The sequence below is a fragment of the Ammospiza nelsoni genome, chromosome 18 (genome assembly GCF_027579445.1).
Source record: "Ammospiza nelsoni isolate bAmmNel1 chromosome 18, bAmmNel1.pri, whole genome shotgun sequence".
Lineage (NCBI taxonomy): Eukaryota > Metazoa > Chordata > Aves > Passeriformes > Passerellidae > Ammospiza > Ammospiza nelsoni.
The window spans coordinates 529,678-552,047 of NC_080650.1; the positions used below are offsets into that span (position 1 = coordinate 529,678).

General features: G+C 51.4%; 1 protein-coding gene across 2 annotated transcripts in view; it reads left to right on the forward strand.

The window, feature by feature from the left end:
* The first annotated feature begins 502 nt into the window (after positions 1–502).
* Positions 503–22,370, forward strand: part of RIMBP2 (RIMS binding protein 2) — a 56,308-nt gene continuing 34,440 nt past the window's right edge. Inside the window, exons 1-4 of one of the 2 annotated variants that reach the window (XM_059485149.1) lie at positions 503–604; positions 18,258–18,347; positions 19,704–19,826; positions 21,267–21,371. In XM_059485149.1, the coding sequence (XP_059341132.1) occupies positions 21,270–21,371 (102 nt within the window). In that variant the 5' untranslated portion in view covers positions 503–604; positions 18,258–18,347; positions 19,704–19,826; positions 21,267–21,269. Of the gene's footprint in view, positions 605–14,811; positions 14,856–18,257; positions 18,348–19,703; positions 19,827–21,266; positions 21,372–22,370 lie in introns of those variants that run through there. The other variant, XM_059485148.1, reaches the window with a different exon arrangement.

Genomic DNA, 22,370 nt, shown 5'->3' on the forward strand with positions numbered 1-22,370 from the left:
GTGTGTGGGGATGGGTGGCAGAGCTGGCATTACTTACCCTGTGCAATCTGTCAGCCCCTGGTATTTAGCTCCTGGTGCACACAGGATGCAGTTCCTGTGCCTTGCCATTCTGGGTGTGGAGGGACACCATCCGAAGGTATTTTTAGAATTCCATGCCGGGGAAAAAATAAAGTCTTGGGAAGAAGAACTGATTCACGCTTCTCATCCTCTCCCTCCTCCGTTCCACTCTGGGTTTGAGCACAAATTTCAGGCTCATTTTGGAGCTTTTGTTGGACTTCAGCCTTGCGGCCTGCCATGACAGAAATGTTTATTCAGCAAGGCTGAATTAATTAATTCAGCTTGGCTATGCAATGGTGATTAACCCTGACAGTGCTGCAGCTCTGGGGCACAGGCAGTGAAACATGCTGGGTACTGGGAAGTTGTAAATGCAGCTCTAACAAACTGACTGCTTTCCTTTTGTCCCGCGCAGTCTGGAGATGCTCCATCATGCCTGCAGCCCTCAGCTCCACAGGAAACCTCTGATCAGAGCTGGCTTATAGGAGAGAGCCCGGCCTGCAGTCCCATGTCGGCGCCCTGACTCCAGAGCCACCCCTGGCAGCTCTCAGTAAGTCTGGCTCTGCTCCCCAGCCCTGCAGTGCTGCCCTGCAGGGTTTGCTCTGCAGCCCTGGGCTGCTCTGGGTGTGCTTGGGTGGGCACAGCTCCAAATTTGGGGTTTGGGAGGGTCTGGCTGCTGCGGTTTGCTCTGCACCCACGCTGAGCACCCACATTCCTGCACCCACACTGAGCACACCCAGCTGTGCCTGTGGGGCTGCCCCAGCCTGAAATGGGGCTGCAAAGGCCAAAAATGGGACAGAAATGACTCCTGGCTGCAGGAACGGCAAGGGCAGGAGCCTGGGCACAGCCTGTGGCTCTGACCAGTGTGGTGGTGTTTGAGGGTCCCAGGATGAGAGAAGAGAATCTTGACTCCATGTTTCACAAGGCTGGTTTGTTATTTTATTATATATATTATATTAAAAGAAAATGATATATTAAAACTCTACTAAAAGAATAGAAGAAAGGATTTCATCAGAAGGCTTGAAAGGAATAGAATGGAATTATAATAAAATCTTGTGACTGACCAGACGGTCCAAGACAGCCAGACTGTGATTGGCCATTAATTAGAAACAACCACATGAGCCCAATCCCAGATGCACCTGTTGCATCCCACAGCAGCAGATAACCATTGTTTACATTTTGTTCCTGAGGCCTCTCAGCTTCTCAGGAGGGAAAATCCTAAGGAAAGGATTTTCCCTAAAATATATCTGTGACATTCCAGCACATCCCAGTGTGGTTTGGGGCACCCGTCCTGACTCTGGATAGCAGCAGAGAATTTCTGTTTGCATCTCTGGGTGTTTGCACATGCTCTGATTTTCAGTTTAGAGAGGAACCTTCTGGAAGGCTTGGTCAGTTAGCTGGGTCCCATCTCCTGCTGCTGAGCTATCAGATGGAGTTCATGTCTCACCTTTGATCTTCAAAGCCCTTTGCCACCAGTAACTAACAGAATAATTTAAAGAAATTTCATTTAAAACCACCATTTTTGTACCTTATGTTCTCACTGTTCTCTGTACCTCACTGAGCTGAAAGTAAAGGCTTAAAGCTTTGCTTTAAGAGCCTGGTGTTTGAAGCTTGGGGTTCTAAATTTGGTGCTGGATTTATCTGTGTGAAGGGTATGAGTTTGATTGCATCAGAAGTAATTATATTTAATGTGACAAGGGAAAAGTGCACAAATGTGATATTTGGAACGGCTGTTAATGCCTCCTTTGCATCTCTGCTCCTGAGAGGAATAATTACCCAGCAGTGATGTGAGCTGAGTGCTGAGCTCTGGTGGAAAGGGGAGTCAGTGTTTCCTGCAGGGTCAGAATCCCTGAGCAGGAAGGGAAGGGAAGGGAGGGGCTGTTGGCAGACCCAGACCCACAAAAAACCACCTGGGCACACCTGGAGTCGCTGGGGATTCGCTGCTTATTGCTCCACACCCGGGACTTGTGCCTTCAGGAGGCAAAAAGTGTTTCTGTGGATCCCAGGGTTCCTCTGGAATCCCAGGTTTCCCCTGAAATCTCAGGTTTCTCTGAAATCCCAGCCTGGGGAGGGGGCATCCCACCCAGCCTGGGCACCCTGGGGTGACAGACACCCACCCTGGGTCACAGACACCCACCCTGGGGTGACAGACACCCACCCTGGGTCACAGACACCCGCCCTGGAGTCACAGACACCCGCCCTGGAGTCACAGACACCCGCCCTGGGTCACAGACACCCACCCCAGGGTGACAGACACCCACCCTGGGGTCACAGACACCCACCCTGGGCACCCTGGGTGACAGACACCCACCCTGGGGTGACAGACACCCGCCCTGGGGTGACAGACACCCGCCCTGGAGTCACAGACACCCGCCCTGGGTCACAGACACCCACCCCAGGGTGACAGACACCCGCCCTGGGTCACAGACACCCGCCCTGGGTCACAGACACCCACCCCGGGGTGACAGACACCCGCCCTGGGTCGCCCGTCCCCTTTGCACACATGTGCCCAGCAGGAGCAGGGCAGGTCCAGGGCTCTGCCCCTTCCATGGAGCTGTCCTGGAGCAGAGCTGGGGCTCTCTCAGGGCCAGCTGAGCAGCTTGGCACAGCCTGGATGGGTGGTGGGGGCTCAGCCCGGGTTTCACCACCCGGGGGTGTGCTGGGGGCTCTGTGGAGGCTCCGTCTCCATGAGCCAGGCTGGGATGGTCTCTGGTCTAACTGGAATATCTGCTGCCACTGATGCTCTCTGGAGGGCTCCGTCTCCACAATCCAGGCTCAGATATTCCCCCTCTCTCTAACTGGAATATCTGCTGCCACTGATGCTCTCTGGAAGGCTCCATCTCCACAATGCAGGCTCAGATATTCCCCCTCTCTCTAACTGGAATATCTGCTGCCACTGATGCTCTCTGTGGAAGGCTCCATTTCCACAATGCAGGCTCAGATATTCCCCCTCTCTCTAACTGGAATATCTGCTGCCACTGATGCTCTCTGTGGAAGGCTCCATTTCCACAATGCAGGCTCAGATATTCCCCCTCTCTCTAACTGGAATATCTGCTGCCACTGATGCTCTCTGTGGAAGGCTCCGTCTCCACAATGCAGGCTCAGATATTCCCTCTCTAACTGGAATATCTGCTGCCACTGATGCTCTCTAGAAGGCTCCATCTCCACAATCCAGGCTCAGATATTCCCTCTCCAGGTGCAATATCTGCTGCCACAGCCCCAGTTCCCTCCACGCTGCCCCACCAGTGGGATTTGGTATCAGACAGCAAGGTCAGGGCTCTGTGTGTTATCAGTTAGTGCCAAGCAAAGGCAGCAAGGTGATTTATTGCTCCATTTTCCTAAAGCACACGATAACATTAACGTTTTGGCTTATACTTTTTCCTGCCCTAATTACATTTGTCTCTTGTTTAATCATCTTTAAGATGGAATAGTATGTCTGAGGAGGGAATGTAATGTGATTTAATTAACTTTTGTGCTAATGAGTCAGGCTGCAGAACCTTGCAAGGCTTCTTGTCCAGTACAGTGCTTGGAGGCAGAGTATTCAGATGAAACTGAAAATTGTGAATCTCAAACCTCATACAAAATCCTTCAGGTGTGGCTGCTGAACTCAGAGCTGTGTTATGTGACAGGTTTGTGGTTTGGCTTGAGAGTTAATTTACAAATTACTGAGGAGACAGCTTGAGTCCTGTTTAAATCCCTGTCTGAAATGGATTTTAGGGGCTGTGGTGAGCCCATGGTGATGCTCATCAAGGATAAAAGCTGGGGAAAAGCATATTGGGTGTCAGAAAGATGTTTAAACCTGCATTTGTGAGCTGTCCCTTCTGATCAGATACAACCAGCAAATTCTGGTGTGTGAACAGAACACTGGAGTGTGCTGATGTTCACAAATTGCTGCCCCATCCCTGCTTAGCACTCATGCATGTTTTATACTTGCATCTCTGCCTGGGGATCCCAGCACACATTCCAAATGCTGGAGGTGCTCCACTGACAAATGTTGGGCTAAAAAAAATATAAACCAAGTCCTTTTGTGAGGAGTGTGAAGCTGACAGGGTAAGTCATGCAGAACGCTGGTGTTTAGATCAGCTGTAGCTACACAGCTACGCACACCAGGAACTCTCATCAGCTCCTCTGAAAGTTCCTGCACCGACTGCATTAATGGAAGGATGAGACCTACTTCATGATGTTCTGTGCTGACAAAAGCTAAAATTAGCTCAGTTAGAACTTTGGCTGCAGCTCTGCTAAATTTTAGCAGTTTGGGGGGGGAAGGAGAACGCTTTTGAAAGGTTATAATTAATGAGTTACGTGTTGTTGGGTTTTTTCCCGAAGCGTACCAAAATAACAGGAGGAAATTGGGACAGGCAGGCTTTTTTGGTGCCTTGGCATTTCGAGGGCTGCAGCCTGGCCTCCCACTGGAGCTGGGGGTGGCTCTGCTGCTGCTGCTGCTCCCCAGAGCCCACCCGGGCAGGGGAGAGCTGCTCTGGGTGCATGGAGGGGACAGCTGAGCCTGGCACTGTGTGGTGCTGAGGGGCATTCAGCCTGGCACTGTGTGGTGCTGAGGGGCATTCAGCCTGGCACTGTGTGGTGCTGAGGGGCATTCAGCCTGGCACTGTGTGATGCTGAGGGGCATTCAGCCTGGCACTGTGTGGTGCTGAGGGGCATTCAGCCTGGCACTGTGTGGTGCTGAGGGGAATTCAGCCTGGCACTGTGTGGTGCTGAGGGGCATTCAGCCTGGCACTGTGTGGTGCTGAGGGGAATTCAGCCTGGCACTGTGTGGTGCTGAGGGGCATTCAGCCTGGCACTGTGTGATGCTGAGGGGCATTCAGCCTGGCACTGTGTGGTGCTGAGGGGCATTCAGCCTGGCACTGTGTGATGCTGAGGGGCATTCAGCCTGGCACTGTGTGGTGCTGAGGGGCATTCAGCCTGGCACTGTGTGGTGCTGAGGGGAATTCAGCCTGGCACTGTGTGGTGCTGAGGGGCATTCAGCCTGGCACTGTGTGGTGCTGAGGGGCATTCAGCCTGGCACTGTGTGGTGCTGAGGGGAATTCAGCCTGGCACTGTGTGGTGCTGAGGGGCATTCAGCCTGGCACTGTGTGGTGCTGACAGGAGTCCAGCACGGAGTAACTCCATGGCACAGAGGTTTCCTGAGCAGCTCCTGTCACAGAGAGGGGCAGGGTTTGTGGGTGAGTTTGGATCCTGAGCCAGGCTCTGGTTTCTGGCTGAATTATGGATCCTGAGCAGCTCCTGGTCATGGGAGAGGCTCTGGTTTGCTGGCTGAGCTGGGGATGCTGACCTTGCCTGGTCACAGGAGGTGCTCTGGGTTTGCTGGATGAGCTGTGGATCCTGAGCCAGGCTCTGGTTTTGCTGGGTGAGTTTGTATCCTGAGCCAGGCTCTGGTTTGATGGTTTAGCTATAGGTCCTGAGCCAGGCTCTGTTTCCTGGCCGATTCATGGATGCTGACACTGCCTGGTCACAGGAGGTGCTCTGGGTTTGCTGTTTTACCTATAGATCCTGAGCCAGGCTCTGGTTTGATGGTTTAGCTATAGGTCCCGAGCCAGGCTCTGTTTCCTGGCCGATTCATGGATGCTGAGCCAGGTCTGGTTTAGCTGTGGATCCTGAGCCAGGCTCTGTTTCCTGGCTGATTGATGGATGCTGACCCTGCCTGGTCATAGGAGGTGCTCTGGGTTTGCTGTTTTACCTATAGATCCTGAGCCAGGCTCTGGTTTGATGGTTTAGCTATATATCCTGAGCCAAGCTCTGTTTCCTGGCCCATTCATGGATGCTGACCCTGCCTGGTCATAGGAGGTGCTCTGGGTTTGCTGTTTTACCTATAGGTCCTGAGCCAGGCTCTGTTTCCTGGCCGATTCATGGATGCTGACCCTGCCTGGCTGCAGCAGCTCTGGGGCAGCTCAGGCTCCAGAGCTCCTGACCAATTTCACAGCAAACTCGATTAAGCTGTTAAATTGCAGATCACTCCTGACAGTAAATTAATTCTTAATCCAAGTCCTGTTCTGCACTGCACTGGGAGGCTTTTGCCAGGAGGCCAGTGCCTTGGAAATGGGTAATTAAATTCTGCTGTAAATAGATTTCCATCCACCCTTCTGCTTGCAGGAGCTGGCAAACAAGCATCAGCCATTAATTAATACCTGTAATTTGGTTTAGCTGGAATCAGCCCTGCTCCTGTCCGACTCTGAGATGTCAACCGAGGTTGTGAAGCTGGGAGTAAGTCAGAGGTAAAGACTGACCAAAATGTATTCATGAGAGAATCTGCTCCTAGTTTTCTCCATAAAATGCTGTGTAGTTTGCAAATCCGGAGTTGTGTGGTTTGCAAATTTGGCAATAGTTTGATCTGAAGTCAATGTAGAAGAATTGTTAAAAGCCCTAGATATAAGAAAAGTAGCAATAATGAGAAGATGTATTTATTCTGGGCATTTTTCAATCCTGTAATGAACCCCTTCCGAGCCAGCTTTGCCGCTCAGCAGTGAGTTTTGGGGGACCGTGTCCTGTGCAGATGGAGCTGGGCATTTGCTGTCCCCCGAGGTTTCTCTGTTTGCGTTGGAGCAGGAGGGTGCAGGAGGTGCAGCTTTGCTTCCCAAGGGCCAGAGCGAGACTGGAACCTGCCTTGCTCATTCTCCAGCCACGGTTCTGAACCAAATTCCGTTTTCCCATCTCCCTTCCACACTTGTTCCATTTCCTTGAGGACCAGCGCGTTTGACAGCTGTGAGCCTGGCTCCCTTTTGAGGCTAAATGCTGCTAATTCTCGTTGCAGACAGAAGCAGGCGTCTCTGTGCTATTTCTGTGTGCAGAGCAGTTCCTGGTGCCTCCAGGGACACCCCAGCCCTGCAGAGCCCTCACAGGAGCCTGGCCCTCCTTCACAGGCTCTGGGCACACTCGCAGGTGATGCTGGGTGGCTTTGAGCTCCGCTCTGAGATTGCTGCTTTGCTTCCCAACGTTATTAAAAATTTATCCCTGACTCCAGCTGAGGCACTTTGTCATTTCCAGGGCAGCGTAAATGGTAATAATTAAAAGCAATTTAAAAGTGTGTTTAAAGTAATACAATTTTTATAGGCTGACTGCTGTATCAGTAGGAGGGTTTGGGAGGTTTTAGGGCTTTTTGAGTTCGATTTTGGATTTTAATTTCAGTTCTGTTTCTCAGATTCCTGCCCTGTGAGAGCATTTTCTTGCCACATGGGCCAGTTTGGATTGGCAGAGAGTTGGGCCATGCCCTGTGCAAGATCTCAGCTATTCAGATTCTGCAATAATTCCCCTGAAACGGGACTGTGTCCCTGCCTATAGAACAAAGAGGGCTGCACTCCTCCCCTGCAGCAGCATTTTTAGCAATTTCCATGTAATTAGCTTTAAAGCCAGGCAGCCCCTGGAGTGTGAGTGGGAAATCTCTGCCTGTGGGGAGGGCAACACCAGTGAGTGACTGGGGAGAATGGGCAGAGGCTCTGGAGAATCTGTGTTGGACAGGTTTGAGTGGCTGTGCTTCCTGCTGGGTGTGCTCATTCAGAAATTGTGCCTGAATTCACAGAGGTGCTGGGGCGCTCTGGGGCTGGGGACAGCCTCTGGCCTCCTTGATTTGCTCTGAGTCCCGTGCACAGCCTGCTCTGTGCAGCCTCACCCAGGGGTGCTGGGGCGCTCTGGGGCTGGGGGCAGCCTCTGGTCTCCCTTGATTTGCTCTGAGTCCCGTGCACAGCCTGCTCTGTGCAGCCTCACCCAGGGGTGCTGGGGCACTCTGGAACTCGGGGACAGCCTCTGGTCTCCCTTTATTTGCTCTGAGTCCCAGGCACAGCCTGCTCTGTGCAGCCTCACCCAGGGGTGCTGGGGCGCTCTGGGGCTGGGGGCAGCCTCTGGCCTCCTTTATTTGCTCTGTGATTGCCATGCACAGCCTGCTCTGTGCGGCCTCACCCTGGGCTCCCCCTGATCCTTTCTGAGCCCTGACAAATGCTGATGGCGAGTTTGGGATTCTGGTTTGCCCTTCCCTCCCCTGTCAGCATCGGGCTGAGCTGGGAGAGGTGTGAAATCCCAATTTGAACGTGTCTGGCACCGAATGTTTAATCCACAGCAACTCACGGGGTGTCAGACCTGTGAGAGGCTCAGAGCTGCTCATGGGGAGTGCCTGCAGGTGCCAATTACCTGGCTGGGGATCTGGGGCTCAGACCCACCTGTGGGGTGTCACAGGAGTCATTGCAGCTGGCACCAAACTGCTCTGGTGTCAGCTTGGCTGTTTGTGACCGTGTTCACAGGGTCTGAGGGTGAGGGATGAGGATCTGACTCCATGTTTCACAAGGCTTGATTTATTATTTTATGATATATATTACATTAAAACCATAATAAAATAATAGAAGAAAAAATTTCATCACAAGGCTAGCTAAGCTAAGAATAGAAAGGAATGATAAAAAACATTTGTGGCTTAGACAGAGTCTGAGCCAGCTGACTGTGACTGGCCATTAATTAGAAACAACCACATGAGCCCAATCACAGATGCACCTGTTGCATCCCACAGCAGCAGATAATCAATGTTTGCATTTTGTTCCTGAGGCCTCTCAGCTTCTCAGGAGGGAAAACCCTAAGGAAAGGATTTTTCATAGAAGATGTCTGCGATAGCTTTTCTCCCCAGCCTCTTTCAGGTTTCAGGGGCTGGGAATTCGTTCCTCTGACATTGCTGGAATCAAAGTCCTGGTGCCCCCAAGGTCCAGGCTGGCAGGAGCTGCTCCAGGGCATCAGTGCCAGGCAGGCTGTGCCTCCTGACGCCGGAACCTGTCCTTCCTTTCGTCTGCACAGAGGGTTGGAAATGTCAGCTTCTTGTTCAGAATTCCAACAAAACACAGCTGGGGGAGTCGGGATCCTCCGCTAAAGGAAACATTACCCAGGAGAACGGCGTGGTTTTATTTGTCAAGCACTTTGTAAGGGTGTGCTGGATGACATCTGAGCACTGCTGCTGTTGTTTGGATTGTGTTGTGGAACAGCCAGGGAACAGAAAACAGCAACAATGGAATTGCACAGCTTCCCTTTCCCAGGGCTTTAGTGCTTGTGTCGCTGCAGTCTGAGTTGGTGTTTGAAATGAGGACTTGCCTAGAGGAAATCATTTTTTTTAGTGTACGTTTCACTGGACAGCAAAGCAATTACCTCCTAAATTTAGAAATTATTCTCTACTACACTGTAGCAGGATCAGACAAGTTTTGGCATTTGAGCAACTTCAAGCACGCATTTTGCACATAAGAAGAAATGATGCCATTTGACAATCTGGCAGACAGAACGTGTTGAGGGCTTGGGTTTCCTTGCAGGCTGTGGGGGAGCAGGATGGGATTTCCAGGGCAGAGCTGAGGCACCAGATCCCTTTTCTGGGGCACTTTGGGGCAGCTGCTGTGCCCTGCCCCTGGGGCTCAGCCTGGGCCGAGGGACAGGGAGCCACACGGAGAAATAATGAAGGGAAGGAGCTCATTTGGGTAATTATGGGCTCCAAGCCCGTTCAGGGCAGCAGCAGCAGCACTGAGTCATGCTGAGCTGTGCTGGAAGCAGGAGGAAAGGCTCAGACTGAGCTCCTGAGCCAGGCACGAGCCCAAGAGGGGCTGGCAGGAGTTTTGTGTCTCTGGGCAGTGCAGCATCCTCTCATGCAGGGCCTGAGGCTCCTCAGCCAGGGCAGCTCCAGCTGGGCAGGGATGGAGCAGGACCTGAGCTGCAGGAAATGCACACGACAGGCTGCCCCCTGCAGGAAATGCACAGATCAGGCTTCTCTCTGCAGGAAATGCAGCTAACAGGCTTCCCCCTGCAGGAAATGCAGATAACAGGCTGCTCTCTGCAGGAAATGCACAGAACAGGCTGCCCTCTGCAGGAAATGCACAGAACAGGCTTCTCTCTGCAGGAAATGCAGCTAACAGGCTGCTCTCTGCACAGAACAGGCTGCCCTCTGCAGGAAATGCAGATAACAGCCTGCCCTCTGCAGGAAATGCAGATAACCAGTTCCCTCTGCAGGAAATGCAGCCCCTGCAGGCAGTGCCGCTCAGGAGGTTCCCTCTGCAGGAAATGCAGCTTAGAAGGTTCCCTGGGCTGCAGGAAATGCAGCCCCCAAGGCTCCCTGGGCTGCTCCCCCCAGCAGAAGGTGCAGGATGGAGCAGGGACCCTGCAGCAGTGCAGCGGCAGCAGTGAGAGCTGTGACTCAGCTGTAGCTCAGCTGTAACTCAGCATTTCTGCCCTGCAGCCCCGTTGCTCTGCACTTTCCCTTTTTAACCACCCTCAGGCTGTATATTTTATTTTCTCCTGACTCCTGTTCTGCTTGGTGAGGAGCCCCACAGGTCTGTCAGCAGAACTGACTGCACAGCTGCATGAAATCTGGAATGCCCAAGTGACAGAAATGGATTAGGCAGATAATCTCCCATCAGACTTCAAACAATTTCAACCATAGGGCTTTAAAAAGAGATAATTTTATATGGAGAATATTTTGTTAAAAACAGGTTATATTCATGGCACAGCACCAATAAATGATAATTTTATTTCCTTAAAAGAATTTCAGAGCAGTTGAAAACTGTAGAAGAATGTCTTTACTTGTAGGTTTGTCCATAAAGAAAATAATTTATTGTACATCTAATTATAATATATATTGTATTATTTTAATTTATATATGCTTATATAAATGCATATATATTTATTTATATATCATTATAAATTATATATAATTTATATATTATATATATCCTTTAAATATTAGAAATTATATATTATATATAATAATATTTAATAATATACATCTAATTATAATAATTATACATCTAAATGAATAATACTGTTTTGTTTCTCATTCTTCTGTCCATTCTCCCCCATTTGCTGGCATTATTTATGGCAGGAGGAAATAAGTGAGGCCTTTGTGTCTCCTGCCACAGGCTGGGTGTGCTGCTTTAAGGGGCAGGCAAAAGGGAAAAGAAGCTGTCTTTTGTTTAAATATCACTTTTGGCCTTCACAAGTTGTTCCAGAGCAAATATTTTCTTTGAGAATTGGCTAAAAATAGACAGGAAGAATAATCCTCTGAGCTGTGATAAGCATTATCATCAGAAATCAGTCTTAGGAATCATTTCCACCATTAAACGTGGCGCAAATTGAGGGAGAAGAAAATGGGATTAAATCAGGCGCAGGGGAGAGAGCCTGCGACAACTTTTCTGTGGAATTCAATTTGTGTTAATTTGCTGGGAGCTCGGAAAATAGAACACCAGCGCGGCCCTGATGGAGGGAGAGGATGGCTAATGAGGGATGCCCAGCTCTGGGAGGGAATCAAACCCTGCCCATGCTGCTGTGCTGGAGGAGATTCAGGGCTGGGGGCTCCCAGAGCACCCCGGGGAGGCACAGACAGGGTTTGGGTTTTGCTGTGACGTGTTTCACTGCACGATTGCTGCTGGCCGTGCTCGGCGCTCCAAGGGCAGCTGCCAGCAGGGTTGGCACATCTGCGGCAGGGTTGGCACACTTGCAGCAGCTTTTGCTCATTTACAGCAGGTTTTGCACACTTGCAGCAGGTTTGGCACATCTGCGGCAGGGTTGGCACACTTGCAGCAGCTTTTGCTCATTTACAGCAGGTTTTTTTGCAGACTTGCAGCAGGTTTGGTGCATTTACAGAGGGTTTTGCACACTTGCAGCAGGTTTGGCACATCTGCAGCAGGTTTGGCGCACTTGCAGCAGATCTGGCACATTTACAGAGGGTGTTGCGCATTTACATCAGATTTTGCACACTTACAGCAGGTTTGGCACACTTGCAGCAGGTTTGAGATATTTGCAGCAGGTTTTGCACGCTTGGAGCAAAGGGTTTTTGCACATTTACAGAGGGATTTTGCACATTTACTGCAGGTTTGGCACACTTGCAGCAGGTTTGGCACACTTGCAGCGGGTTTTGCACGTTTGCAGGAGATTTTGCACATTCACATCAGAACGCTTGGAGCAGCACCCCTGGCGCCGAATATGGGATATTCAGGAGCAATCCCAGCCTTTCCTGGGCTGTTTTCCCCATTTCATGGCACATTTGTCACTGGAGCAGGGCTCTGCTGGAGCCTCCTCTGCAGGCAGGGGTCGTTCTTCAGCTGATGGCTGGAGAAGAGAACCAGTGAGGAGAAATTTGTGTTCTAGAAAAGTTCATAAATGTGCGGCCATCTGGGGCCATCTCTAATTTCCTTCCCGTGCCTCCTTTTGCTGATGGGGGAGATTTGGGGAGCGCGGCTCCATTTCGGTGTCGGGCTGGGAGATTGCATCTCGTTCTCCAGAGGAGAAGGGTGTGCAGTAATTTCCTTGCCATCCTCCACTCCCAGACCCTGCAGATGCACACAGAGCCATTGCCAGGTTGTTTTTCCTGAGCTCCTCTGGTAGCCGTCCTATGAACACATAACTCAGGGATTTCTTCACGTAGATGTTGCCTAATTGCAAAATCTTTGTTCATAATGGGAGATAAACTGATAATCCCTTTGATTAACCTTCTGTCTCAGCTCACTGAGAACCAGAAGCATCTCTTAAACTTGTTATCTGTTAATTTTTAACCCACACTAATTTCTTCTGGCTTTATTAAAACTAATTAGTTTGCTTGAGGACTGAAGATCTCTCAGCATTCCTTGGAATAAATAAATATATCATGAGAAAACATAAGCACAATGGAAAGTTAGTTCAATAGGAATAGTTGAATAGTTCAAATCTATGTTAATGGAATTCATAATAAGTAGAAATACAGTTGGCAGTATCTGGACTCGAGTGTCTGAAGTGCTGGAAGTTTTTTGTGTAGTTTAAAACCTTCCCCAAGGTTTTGCTTTGCACAGAGAATTACAATTACCTTGCGAGGGATCCATTCTTTCTTCGTGGACAGATTTTCCACCGTGGGTTTGGGGTTACCTGGTGGCTGGGAGAGCCAGAGGTGGTGCTGGCTTGTCTGGGATGGCTCTGGGGGTTGCTGTGCAAAGGTGACACCTGAGCTTCATTTCAGTCAAGCACAGTGGGTTTTGTTCAGTTCTGATGAGCAGAATTTGGAATAGGGAATATAAGGGATTCTTTGTGCTTGGTGTTTTGCAGAGTCCAGAATACTGTGCTTTTCTCATAAATTTCTTCAGTGTTTCTGTGTACCCCCTTGGCTCAGCACAAGGTGAAAAATGGGTTGTGCAGTCTGACTTGAAGGCTGTAATGTTATCTGTTCTGAAAACAGAGTTTTTGGAGCATGAAGAGCTGTTTTTGAATGATGCTTCTGGCACCTAATCCTTAAAATTATTCAGCATATTTTTCTCGTGTCTGTCTTGAAATGAAAAATTATCTTCTGTTTTCAGGTCACTCGTAACTTCTAAAAATTAGGCTTAACTTTTCGTAGAGATTTCCAAACTTATGCAACATATTGATATAAATTTCTGCCTGATAAAATTACTCTGAGACAGCTGAGGAATTACCGATGTGCCAGAGTTCACAGGAGGGTTTTTAGCATTTGCATCTCTGCATTTCTCACTGAAGGATCTGCCCAGAGCTTGTTGAGCCGTGGCTGATGTTGTGCTCGGGTTGGGTGCATTCCATCCTTTTCCAGCGCCACGGGTGGATTTTTCACCTGCTGGGGCACGGTGCTCCCGTGGCGACAGCTGATCCCGTTTGCTGCTCTTTGTGCGCGGCTTTGCAGGGGCGTTTGTGGGAGCCAGCCTGGCTCATTGCATTGCAGGCATCAGCAGAACAGACCCAGCCTCTTTCTGGGCAAAATAAGCCCAAAAAGGACCCACGTTAACCGAGGATTAACCCTTAAAAGCAACAGCCTGTTGCATATTCATACACCTCATCCATGATGCACAAATTCCATCCAAACACAGGATTCTGTCTGGGCAGTGTCAGCTTCTTCCTCTGAATGCTGACTGTGTCTCAGGGCTGAGCCAGGTGGGATGAAGTTCATTACTTCTGATAAAAGAGCAATAAATTCTCTTTCTCTGAAAGATTCAGGTGTCCTGTGGCTGCTGCCTCACTGCGAGTCCTTTCTTTAGAAAAAGTATCCTGCATAGCATAGTTTCTATTTTAACATTATGTTATGATCTAAAACTATATTTAACACACTATTTAAGAGAATTAATACAGCATAACTTTCTAACATATAATATTCATTTTAATATTTGCAAAAAGCCAGTCATGAAATACGCATTTTTCACAATGGAATGGGCTGGTGTGCAAGGCAGGTCACCTGCAGGTTTTTTTTGGAATAAAAATGCAAGGCAGGTCACCTGCAGGTTTTTTTTGGAATAAAAATGCAGCAGGGAGGAATTGTTGTGTTTTCACATTTTTCACAATGGAACGGGCTGGTGTGCGGGGCTGGTCACTGCAGGGTTCTTTTGGAATAAAAATGCAGCAGGGAGGAATTGCTGTGTTTCCCCCCAGGATTCCTGCAGGACCCTGGTGCTTCCCAAGGCCAGGGCGCTGCTCAGTTCCTGATCCCTTTTTTAGCAGTGCTTTTTAAGAAGTGCTATTTTCGTGTGGTGTTTCTGGTGCTAAATGCAGCCTGCTGATTAGAGGGGTAAAGCTGCATTTGTTTTCCTTTGTTAGAACAGTATCATTTGCACGGAAAAGTTCCTATTTTTACAACGGAGCAAATCCAATTGGGGAGTGATTTCATTTGAAATGCAAGGGTTCCTGTGTAGCTTTCCTTTACCTTCAGGGTGGGAGTGGAAACACTCACGTTGTTAGTTTCTCTGCAGGAATTCATTAGTTTTTAACCTCAGAAAATGTCCAGCTGCTTTCCTGTGCTGCTTGCTAACATGTGCTTCACCATGGCAGTTGAGAGGAAGCATCAAATGGAAATAGTAAAACACCTAAAAACAGTAAGGCTATTTTGTTTATTTCTCATTGTATGCAATGGCTTTCCATGAAATGTCATTTATTGTGAGTGAACTTTGCTGCCTGTGGGAGCTGTGGCAGGCAGGGCTGTGCAGCTCTGTCCCCTGGCTGGGACAGGAGGGGACAGACAGACGGACAGACAGATGGACAGGGGGTGGCACAGCTGGGCAGGGACAGACAGACAGACAGGAGGGGACAGACAGACAGACGGACAGGAGTGTGGCACAGCCTGGGCAGCAGCAGCAGCTCTGCTTTTTCTCCTTTTTTCTCTGCTTTTTCTCCTTTGTTTCTCTGCTTTTTCTCCTTTTTTTCTCTGCTTTTTCTCCTTTTTTTTCTCCGCTTTTTCTCCTTTTTTTCTCTTCTTTCTCCTTTTTTTTTTCTTTGCTTCCCCCCGTTTTTTTCCTCTGCTTTTTCTTATTTTTTTTTCTCTGTTTTTTCCCCTTTTTTCTCTCCTTTTTCCTCCTTTTCTGCCTTTGCTCCCTGCCTGCCCCAAGGTTCCTCCCTGCCCAGTGCCCCGTGGGCGCAGCTGTGCAGGGCACGCTGCATTTATTGCACTGCGCAGAGCCTGCATCCATCCCTGCACGGCTGGGCTCAGAAAGGGTTAAAAGCAGGGTTTCAGTGCAGGCGGTGCCCCAGCCCAGCTGGGTTGAAGCAGTTTCTGTGCAGCTGTGGGACCGTGGCTGCAGTTGTGCCGCTGAGCCTGACTCAGCTTTGCCTTTCCAACCCAGCCCCTGGCAGAGGCAGAGGATGAGCTGGAGGTGCTGAGCCCGACCTTTGGAGCGAGTCATTTGCAGGGCCAGAATATGGGGGAAGATCAGAGGGTTCCTCATTGTCCCCTCGGGTCCCTGCAGGTTTCCCTTGGCTGGGTTCTGTCCTGCATCACCCTGACCAGGGCCGTCCCAGGGGATCAGAGCTCGGCGCAGCCCCCAGGCTCTGGCAGCAGCGATCCCAGGGAAGGGAGCTGCGGATAAATGAACAGGCTACAAGGGTTTTTAGAAACAAAAATAATTGGTGGCTGAGCAAGGCAGCGCACAGGGCAGCAGGTGCCTTTCTGCAGGCAGGGCAGAGCCTCCTTACCCAGACTGGGGTGTCAGATTGCATTAAATGCACCACAGCCATCCTCCTGCTGGGAATTCTGCAGTCAGCCCTCACATCCAGAGCAGGATTTTCACTTTTGTTCTGTTGTGAGCGCACATTTGTGCCTTCATTTCTGCACTTTGAGAGATGCAGCTTATACATGAGGTAGCACAGTTTATTTTTGATGTCTCTCATGTTTAATTTTCCATAGCTGTTTCTTTGTGAATTGTCTCATGCTCTCTGAAATATGTGCTGGTGTGTGAGCCCTTAAATCTGTGCAGGCTCTGGCACCCCAAAAACCAGCCCCAAAACCCCCGAAAACCCCAAAAACCAGCCCCCCAAACCAGCCCCAAAACCCCCAAAGCCAGCACTGTGCTGCCCTGCTGTGGTGAGCTCGGTGCTGCTGCCGGGCACAGGGAATGGGGAAATGCTTTATTTATTCATTCAATCTCCAGGAGGGAGCAGGGAGATATGGGGCTGCCAGGAGCCCTCTGTCCCCCTGGGAACGTGCTGGGGCTTTCAGAGCTTTTCCAGCTCCCACAGCTCCCACTGCCAGTGATGTTCTGTGCCGTGGAATATCCCTGTGCCCACCCTGGGTCTGGCACGGCCATTCCTGGGCCCCTCCTCGCTGGCAGAGCTTGGGAAAGTGGGAATTCCTTGGTTTGGAGAAAGCACTGCTCACTAACAGCTCAGCCATCAGCGGGTCCTGATCTCTGTGCCCATCCTAACCCCAAACACAGACGAACACAAACACCTGCTGGGCAGCAAACAGCCTCTCACAGGACATGGCATGATTTCACATCTCTGTTTCACGTGCAAACTGCTTGTTGAGGGCAGTGTAGCTCTGGGGCTGCTGGGATTAACTTCTGGCTTTTTTCATTGAAGGTTTATATTGAACTGATCTGGGAGGCATTGAGGCAGATACTGGTCAGGGAGGAGTCACTGGGTTGGGCAGAAAGTCACCAACTGTGGTGGTGGGAAAGCATCCTTGGCAAAATGCAGGGCAGTTTCACAGCCTGAAGTCAGGGGGTGTTTCACAGCCTGAAGTCAGGGGGTGTTTCACAGGGTGTTTCAGGGGCTGTTTCACAGCCTGAAATAAGGGTGTGTTTCACAGGGGCTGTTTCACAGCCTGAAATCTGGGGGTGTTTCACTGGGTGTTTCACAGGGGCTGTTTCACAGCCTGAAGTCAGGGGGTGTTTCACAGGTGTGTCGCAGACATTTCTTCACAGAAATCCTTTCTTTCAGATTTCTGTGTCTTCGGAAGGCCAGAGGCCCCCGAAGAGAAGGTAAACAATTATTATCAGCTGCTGTGGAATGCAATAGGATTCACCTTGATTGGCTCATTTTCTATGTTTATAATTAAGAGCCAATCATCAGTTCAAGCCAGGGGACTGAGTCCTTGGCCACAACTTTGTTGTGGGTTCTTTTCTATCTCTTCTTAGCTTAGCTAGCAGCTCTGCAAACCTCTCTCTATATTCTTTTTAGTATAACTATAATGTATTATATCATATATTAATAAATCAAGCCTTCTGATCAAGAAACAAGATTCACCGTCTCTCTCTCACCAGCAGCGACCCATGCAGGTCGCTGTAATACAGGTGTTTCAGGGCAGTTTCACAGCCTGAAATCAGGGGGTGTTTCACAGGTGTTTCAGGGCCGTTTCACAGCCTGCAGTCAGGAGCTGTTCCTCGGGGCTCCCCTGGGCAGGCTGTGCGTTCCCGCTCCTTGGGCGCAGGTGCCCAGGGCTGACCCCAGCCCCTGCAGGGCTCAGGGCTGACCCCAGCCCCTCCAGGCAGGTGCCCAGGGCTGACCCCAGCCCCTCCAGGCAGGTGCCCAGGGCTGACCCCAGCCCCTCCAGGCAGGTGCTCAGGGCCCATCCCCAGCCCCTGCAGGGCTCCCTGCTGCCCTCACACCCCTCGGGGAACACCCTGGCGCCCACACCGTGGAATTCCTGCCCTGACAGTGATTGTGACCTGGATCACCTCCAGAAGGCACGGCCCAGGGAGGGAACTTGGCTGGAATTTAAACACTTTGGCTCAGTTTCTGGCTTTTGCCACCTGTTATTGCTCCAGAGCCTTTGAGTCACTCATTCTTTGTCCTGTAATGGTTTTTTTTTTCTGAGCAAGCAATATAAATATTTCAAGCTGACATTTATCTGTCACTTCTAAACACACTGAGGGTACACAAATGCATCCTCTCCTTACTGCAGGGGTTTCAGTGGAAATCCTGGGGCTGTGACACGGACTGAGGGTGTGACACGAGGGTGTGACACGGAGCTGAGGGTGTGACACGCTTTGTTTCTGTTCCAGGAGCAGGAGCTGAAGGATGCTGGGCGGGAGGAGAACTGCCTGAGGCTGCAGCATGCCAGCGTGTGCCCCCGAGCGCTGCAGCACGGCCAGGTAACGCACAGCTGTGCCAGGTGTGCCCCCGAGCAATGCAGCATGGCCAGGTAACACACAGCTGTGCCCAGGTGTGCCAGGTGTGCCCCTGAGCAATGCAGCACGGCCAGGTAATGCACAGCTGTGCCCAGGTGTGCCAGGTGTGCCCCCGAGCGCTGCAGCACGGCCAGGTAACGCACAGCTGTGCCCAGGTGTGCCCCTGTGTGTCCCCGAGCAATGCAGCACGGCCAGGTAATGCACAGCTGTGCCCAGGTGTGCCCCTGTGTGCCCCCGAGCAATGCAGCACGGCCAGGTAACGCACAGCTGTGCCCAGGTGTGCCAGGTGTGCCCCTGGGCGCTGCAGCACGGCCAGGTAATGCACAGCTGTGCCCCTGTGTGCCCCCGAGCAATGCAGCACGGCCAGGTAACGCACAGCTGTGCCCAGGTGTGCCAGGTGTGCCCCCGAGCGCTGCAGCACGGCCAGGTAATGCACAGCTGTGCCCCTGTGTGCCCCCGAGCAATGCAGCATGGCCAGGTAACGCACAGCTGTGCCCAGGTGTGCCAGGTGTGCCCCCGAGCAATGCAGCATGGCCAGGTAACGCACAGCTGTGCCCAGGTGTGCCAGGTGTGCCCCCGAGCGCTGCAGCACGGCCAGGTAACGCACAGCTGTGCCCAGGTGTGCCCCTGTGTGCCCCTGGGCGCTGCAGCACGGCCAGGTAACGCACAGCTGTGCCCAGGTGTGCCCCTGTGTGCCCCCGAGCAATGCAGCACAGCCAGGTAATGCACAGCTGTGCCCCTGTGTGCCCCCGAGCAATGCAGCACGGCCAGGTAACGCACAGCTGTGCCCAGGTGTGCCCCTGTGTGCCCCCGAGCAATGCAGCACAGCCAGGTAACGCACAGCTGTGCCCAGGTGTGCCAGGTGTGCCCCTGGGCACTGCAGCACGGCCAGGTAATGCACAGCTGTGCCAGGTGTGCCCCTGTGTGCCCCTGGGCGCTGCAGCACGGCCAGGTAACGCACAGCTGTGCCCAGGTGTGCCAGGTGTGCCCCCGAGCAATGCAGCACAGCCAGGTAACGCACAGCTGTGCCCAGGTGTGCCAGGTGTGTCCCTGCAGTTTGGCAATGACCCTTTTTGTTCTGGCAATAATTCCCTGCAGTCTGGCAATAACCCTGGTTTTTTTGGCAATATCTCACTGCAGTTTGGCAATGACCCTGTTTGTTTTGGCAATAATTCCCTGCAGTCTGGCAATAACCCTGGTTTTTTTGGCAATAATTCCCTGCAGTCTGGCAATGACCCTGTTTGTTTTGGCAATGACCCTTTTTGTTCTGGCAGTAATTCCCTGCAGCCTGGCAGTAATTAACCCTGTTTTATTTCCCAGGTACAATCAGACTATGCCCGCCTTCGGGAAGCCCTGCTCAGAGTGACCAGAGGACGAGATTTGGCTGTGGGGGGAAAACACCAGCTCCAAGCCAAGCTGGAGAACCTAGAGCAGGTCCTGAAGGTGGGTATGGATCCCAATGCCATCGGTGCATCCTCCCCTGCTGCCCACGGTGCCTGGTGCTCAGCCCTGCCCACCCAGCACTGAAACCCCTCTCAGTTTGGGGCAGGGTGCCAATGGGAGCCCCAGGCGCTGGGAGGGTCTCAAACAAAATTCCTGTGTGGGAATCCACTAAATCAGAGGGTTTGGGAAAGCTGCAAAAGGCTTCAGAGACAGCAGAACTGGGATTGGAGCTAAGCAGCAGCCATGGGATAGGTCAGCGGAAAATTTATTTAAAAAGTAGAAAAGCAAGGACAAATAGAACAATGGTCTGTGTATTAACACTTGGCTAGAATAACTCCCTAAACTACAGAAAAGTTTATCTAGCGAGATATTAGGAAGTTTGAAGCTTAATAATGGAGCTCTGTGCATTGTGTTTAAGGCTCACAAGCAGGTATTGTATTTGAAATAAGCAAGCATTGTTTAACCAAAGGTGTGTGTGCTTATGGTGACTGGATAGAACTACTGTCAATATAGAATATATACTATACAGACATAAATACTGTCAATGTGCTTTTGCTTTGTGTGATTTGTCAAAAAACTTTTAAAGTGAGTTGTAGCTTGATAAAACTCTCTCCTGTAGACAATAAGAGATATTCTGGGCTGTTCTTGCCCATTTTCTCCATGCATTTGTTTTCCCAAGTGCTGATGTCTCCCAGGTTTGTGTGCAATAACTCAGTGCTGCAGATAAGGCATTGTGCCTCTGCTCAGACACTATTGTGGCAATAGCATGTAATTTGGAAAATAAAAATCTTTAATACCAGGTTCACCAGGGAAGAGATCAGAATCTAGAAAGAGATCTCTCTTAACTCCCATTTAATATGAGGGTGTTTGAAAGCTACAGGGATGCTGGGGAGCAATATTAACCTGTAATGAAAAGATTTCTATCTGCAGAGGATGTCCTGACACTGCAGTCTGTGCTCCTCCAGGAGCCTTGCTCACATTGCTGTGATTTGTTAGCATCCAGCACCCCTCACAGCTTCTGGGAGCTCTGTGTGGTGTTGGGAGGGATGAACGCTTGACAAGAAAGTCTCACAGATGCGGATGCTTAGCAGAGAGATTTTTAAATGTAGAGTCTGATGAAGGAATAGAGATGGCAGTGTCAGAGCATGGCAGTGTCGTGGATTTGGGTCCTGTCAGTGTCAGACCGTGGGTCCTGGCAGGGCTGATGTCCAGGTGCCTGAGCTCCCTTTGGCTGAAGCCCTGACCAAACCCCAGCCTCCCTGGTTTCCTGCTGCCTCTCAGGTGCCAGGCAGGTGTGTGGGCAGCAGGGCATCCCTGGCCTGGCAGGCGGCTGGGGCTGTCCCTGAAGGCTGTCAATGAGGGCTGTCCCTCAAGGCTGTCCCCGAGGGCTGTCCCCGAGGGCTGTCCCTGAAGGCTGTCCCCTCCTCCTCCTCCTCCCAGCACATGCGAGAGGCTGCGGAGCGGCGGCAACAGCTGGAGCTGGAGCATGAGCAAGCACTGGCTGTCCTCAACGCCAAACAGCAGGAGATCGAGCTGCTGCAGAAGGTACTGGGATGGGACAGGGATGGGATGGGGACAGGGATGGGATGGGACAGGGATGGGATGGGACAGGGATGGGATGGGACAGGGATGGGATGGGACAGGCAGGAGATCGAGCTGCTGCAGAAGGTACTGGGATGGGACAGGAGGGGATGGGGACAGGGATGGGATGGGACAGGGGTGGGATGGGATGGGACAGGAGGGGATGGGGACAGGGATGGAATGGGATGGGGATGGGACAGGGAGAGGCAGGAGGTCAAGCTGCTGCAGAAGGTACTGGGGACAGGGATGGGGATGGGATGGGATGGGGATGGGAGAGGGATAGACAGGAGATTGAGCTGCTGCAGAAGGTACTGGGGACAGGGAGGGGATGGGAGGAGACTGGGGTGAGACAGGGACAGGGATGGGACAGGCAGGAATGGAGCTCCTGCAGAAGGTACCTGGGGACAGAGACAGGGACAGGCAGGTGGGAGCAGGAGCTGCAGGGACAGAGGAGCAGGTGGGATCCCCTGGGCTGAAGGGATTCCTAGCTATGCTCCCTGCCCTGGGGGCTCCCGGCCCTGGAACAGGAGGGTGCCCTGTGCTCCAGGGCTGATAAATGCTCCTGTAGCCTGCCCCTCTGTGTCTGAGCTTTTCTGCCCTGGAACAGGAGGGTGCCCTGTGCTCCAGGGCTGACAGATGCTCCTGTAGCCTGCCCCTCTGTGGCTGAGCTTTTCTGTTCCCCATGGGGACAGGAGTGCCACAGTCCCCTGGGTTTCCTGTGCATTTCCATTGCTCCCCTCCGTGTTTGGCTGGGTAACACTTGTGCATGCCTTAAATGCCACCAAGGAGCCCAGTGCTCATTTCCTGGCACTCAGAACCCGAGGTCTGTGCCATTCCCAGCGTGCTGTGGGTGCTCTCACTGACACATCCATGGCTGGTGGGATTTCTTTGGCCTCCTCTCCCAGACATGCAGTTCTACCTTTCCCCAGTAAATTAGGAAAAGGAAGTCTTGTCAAGGTCCTG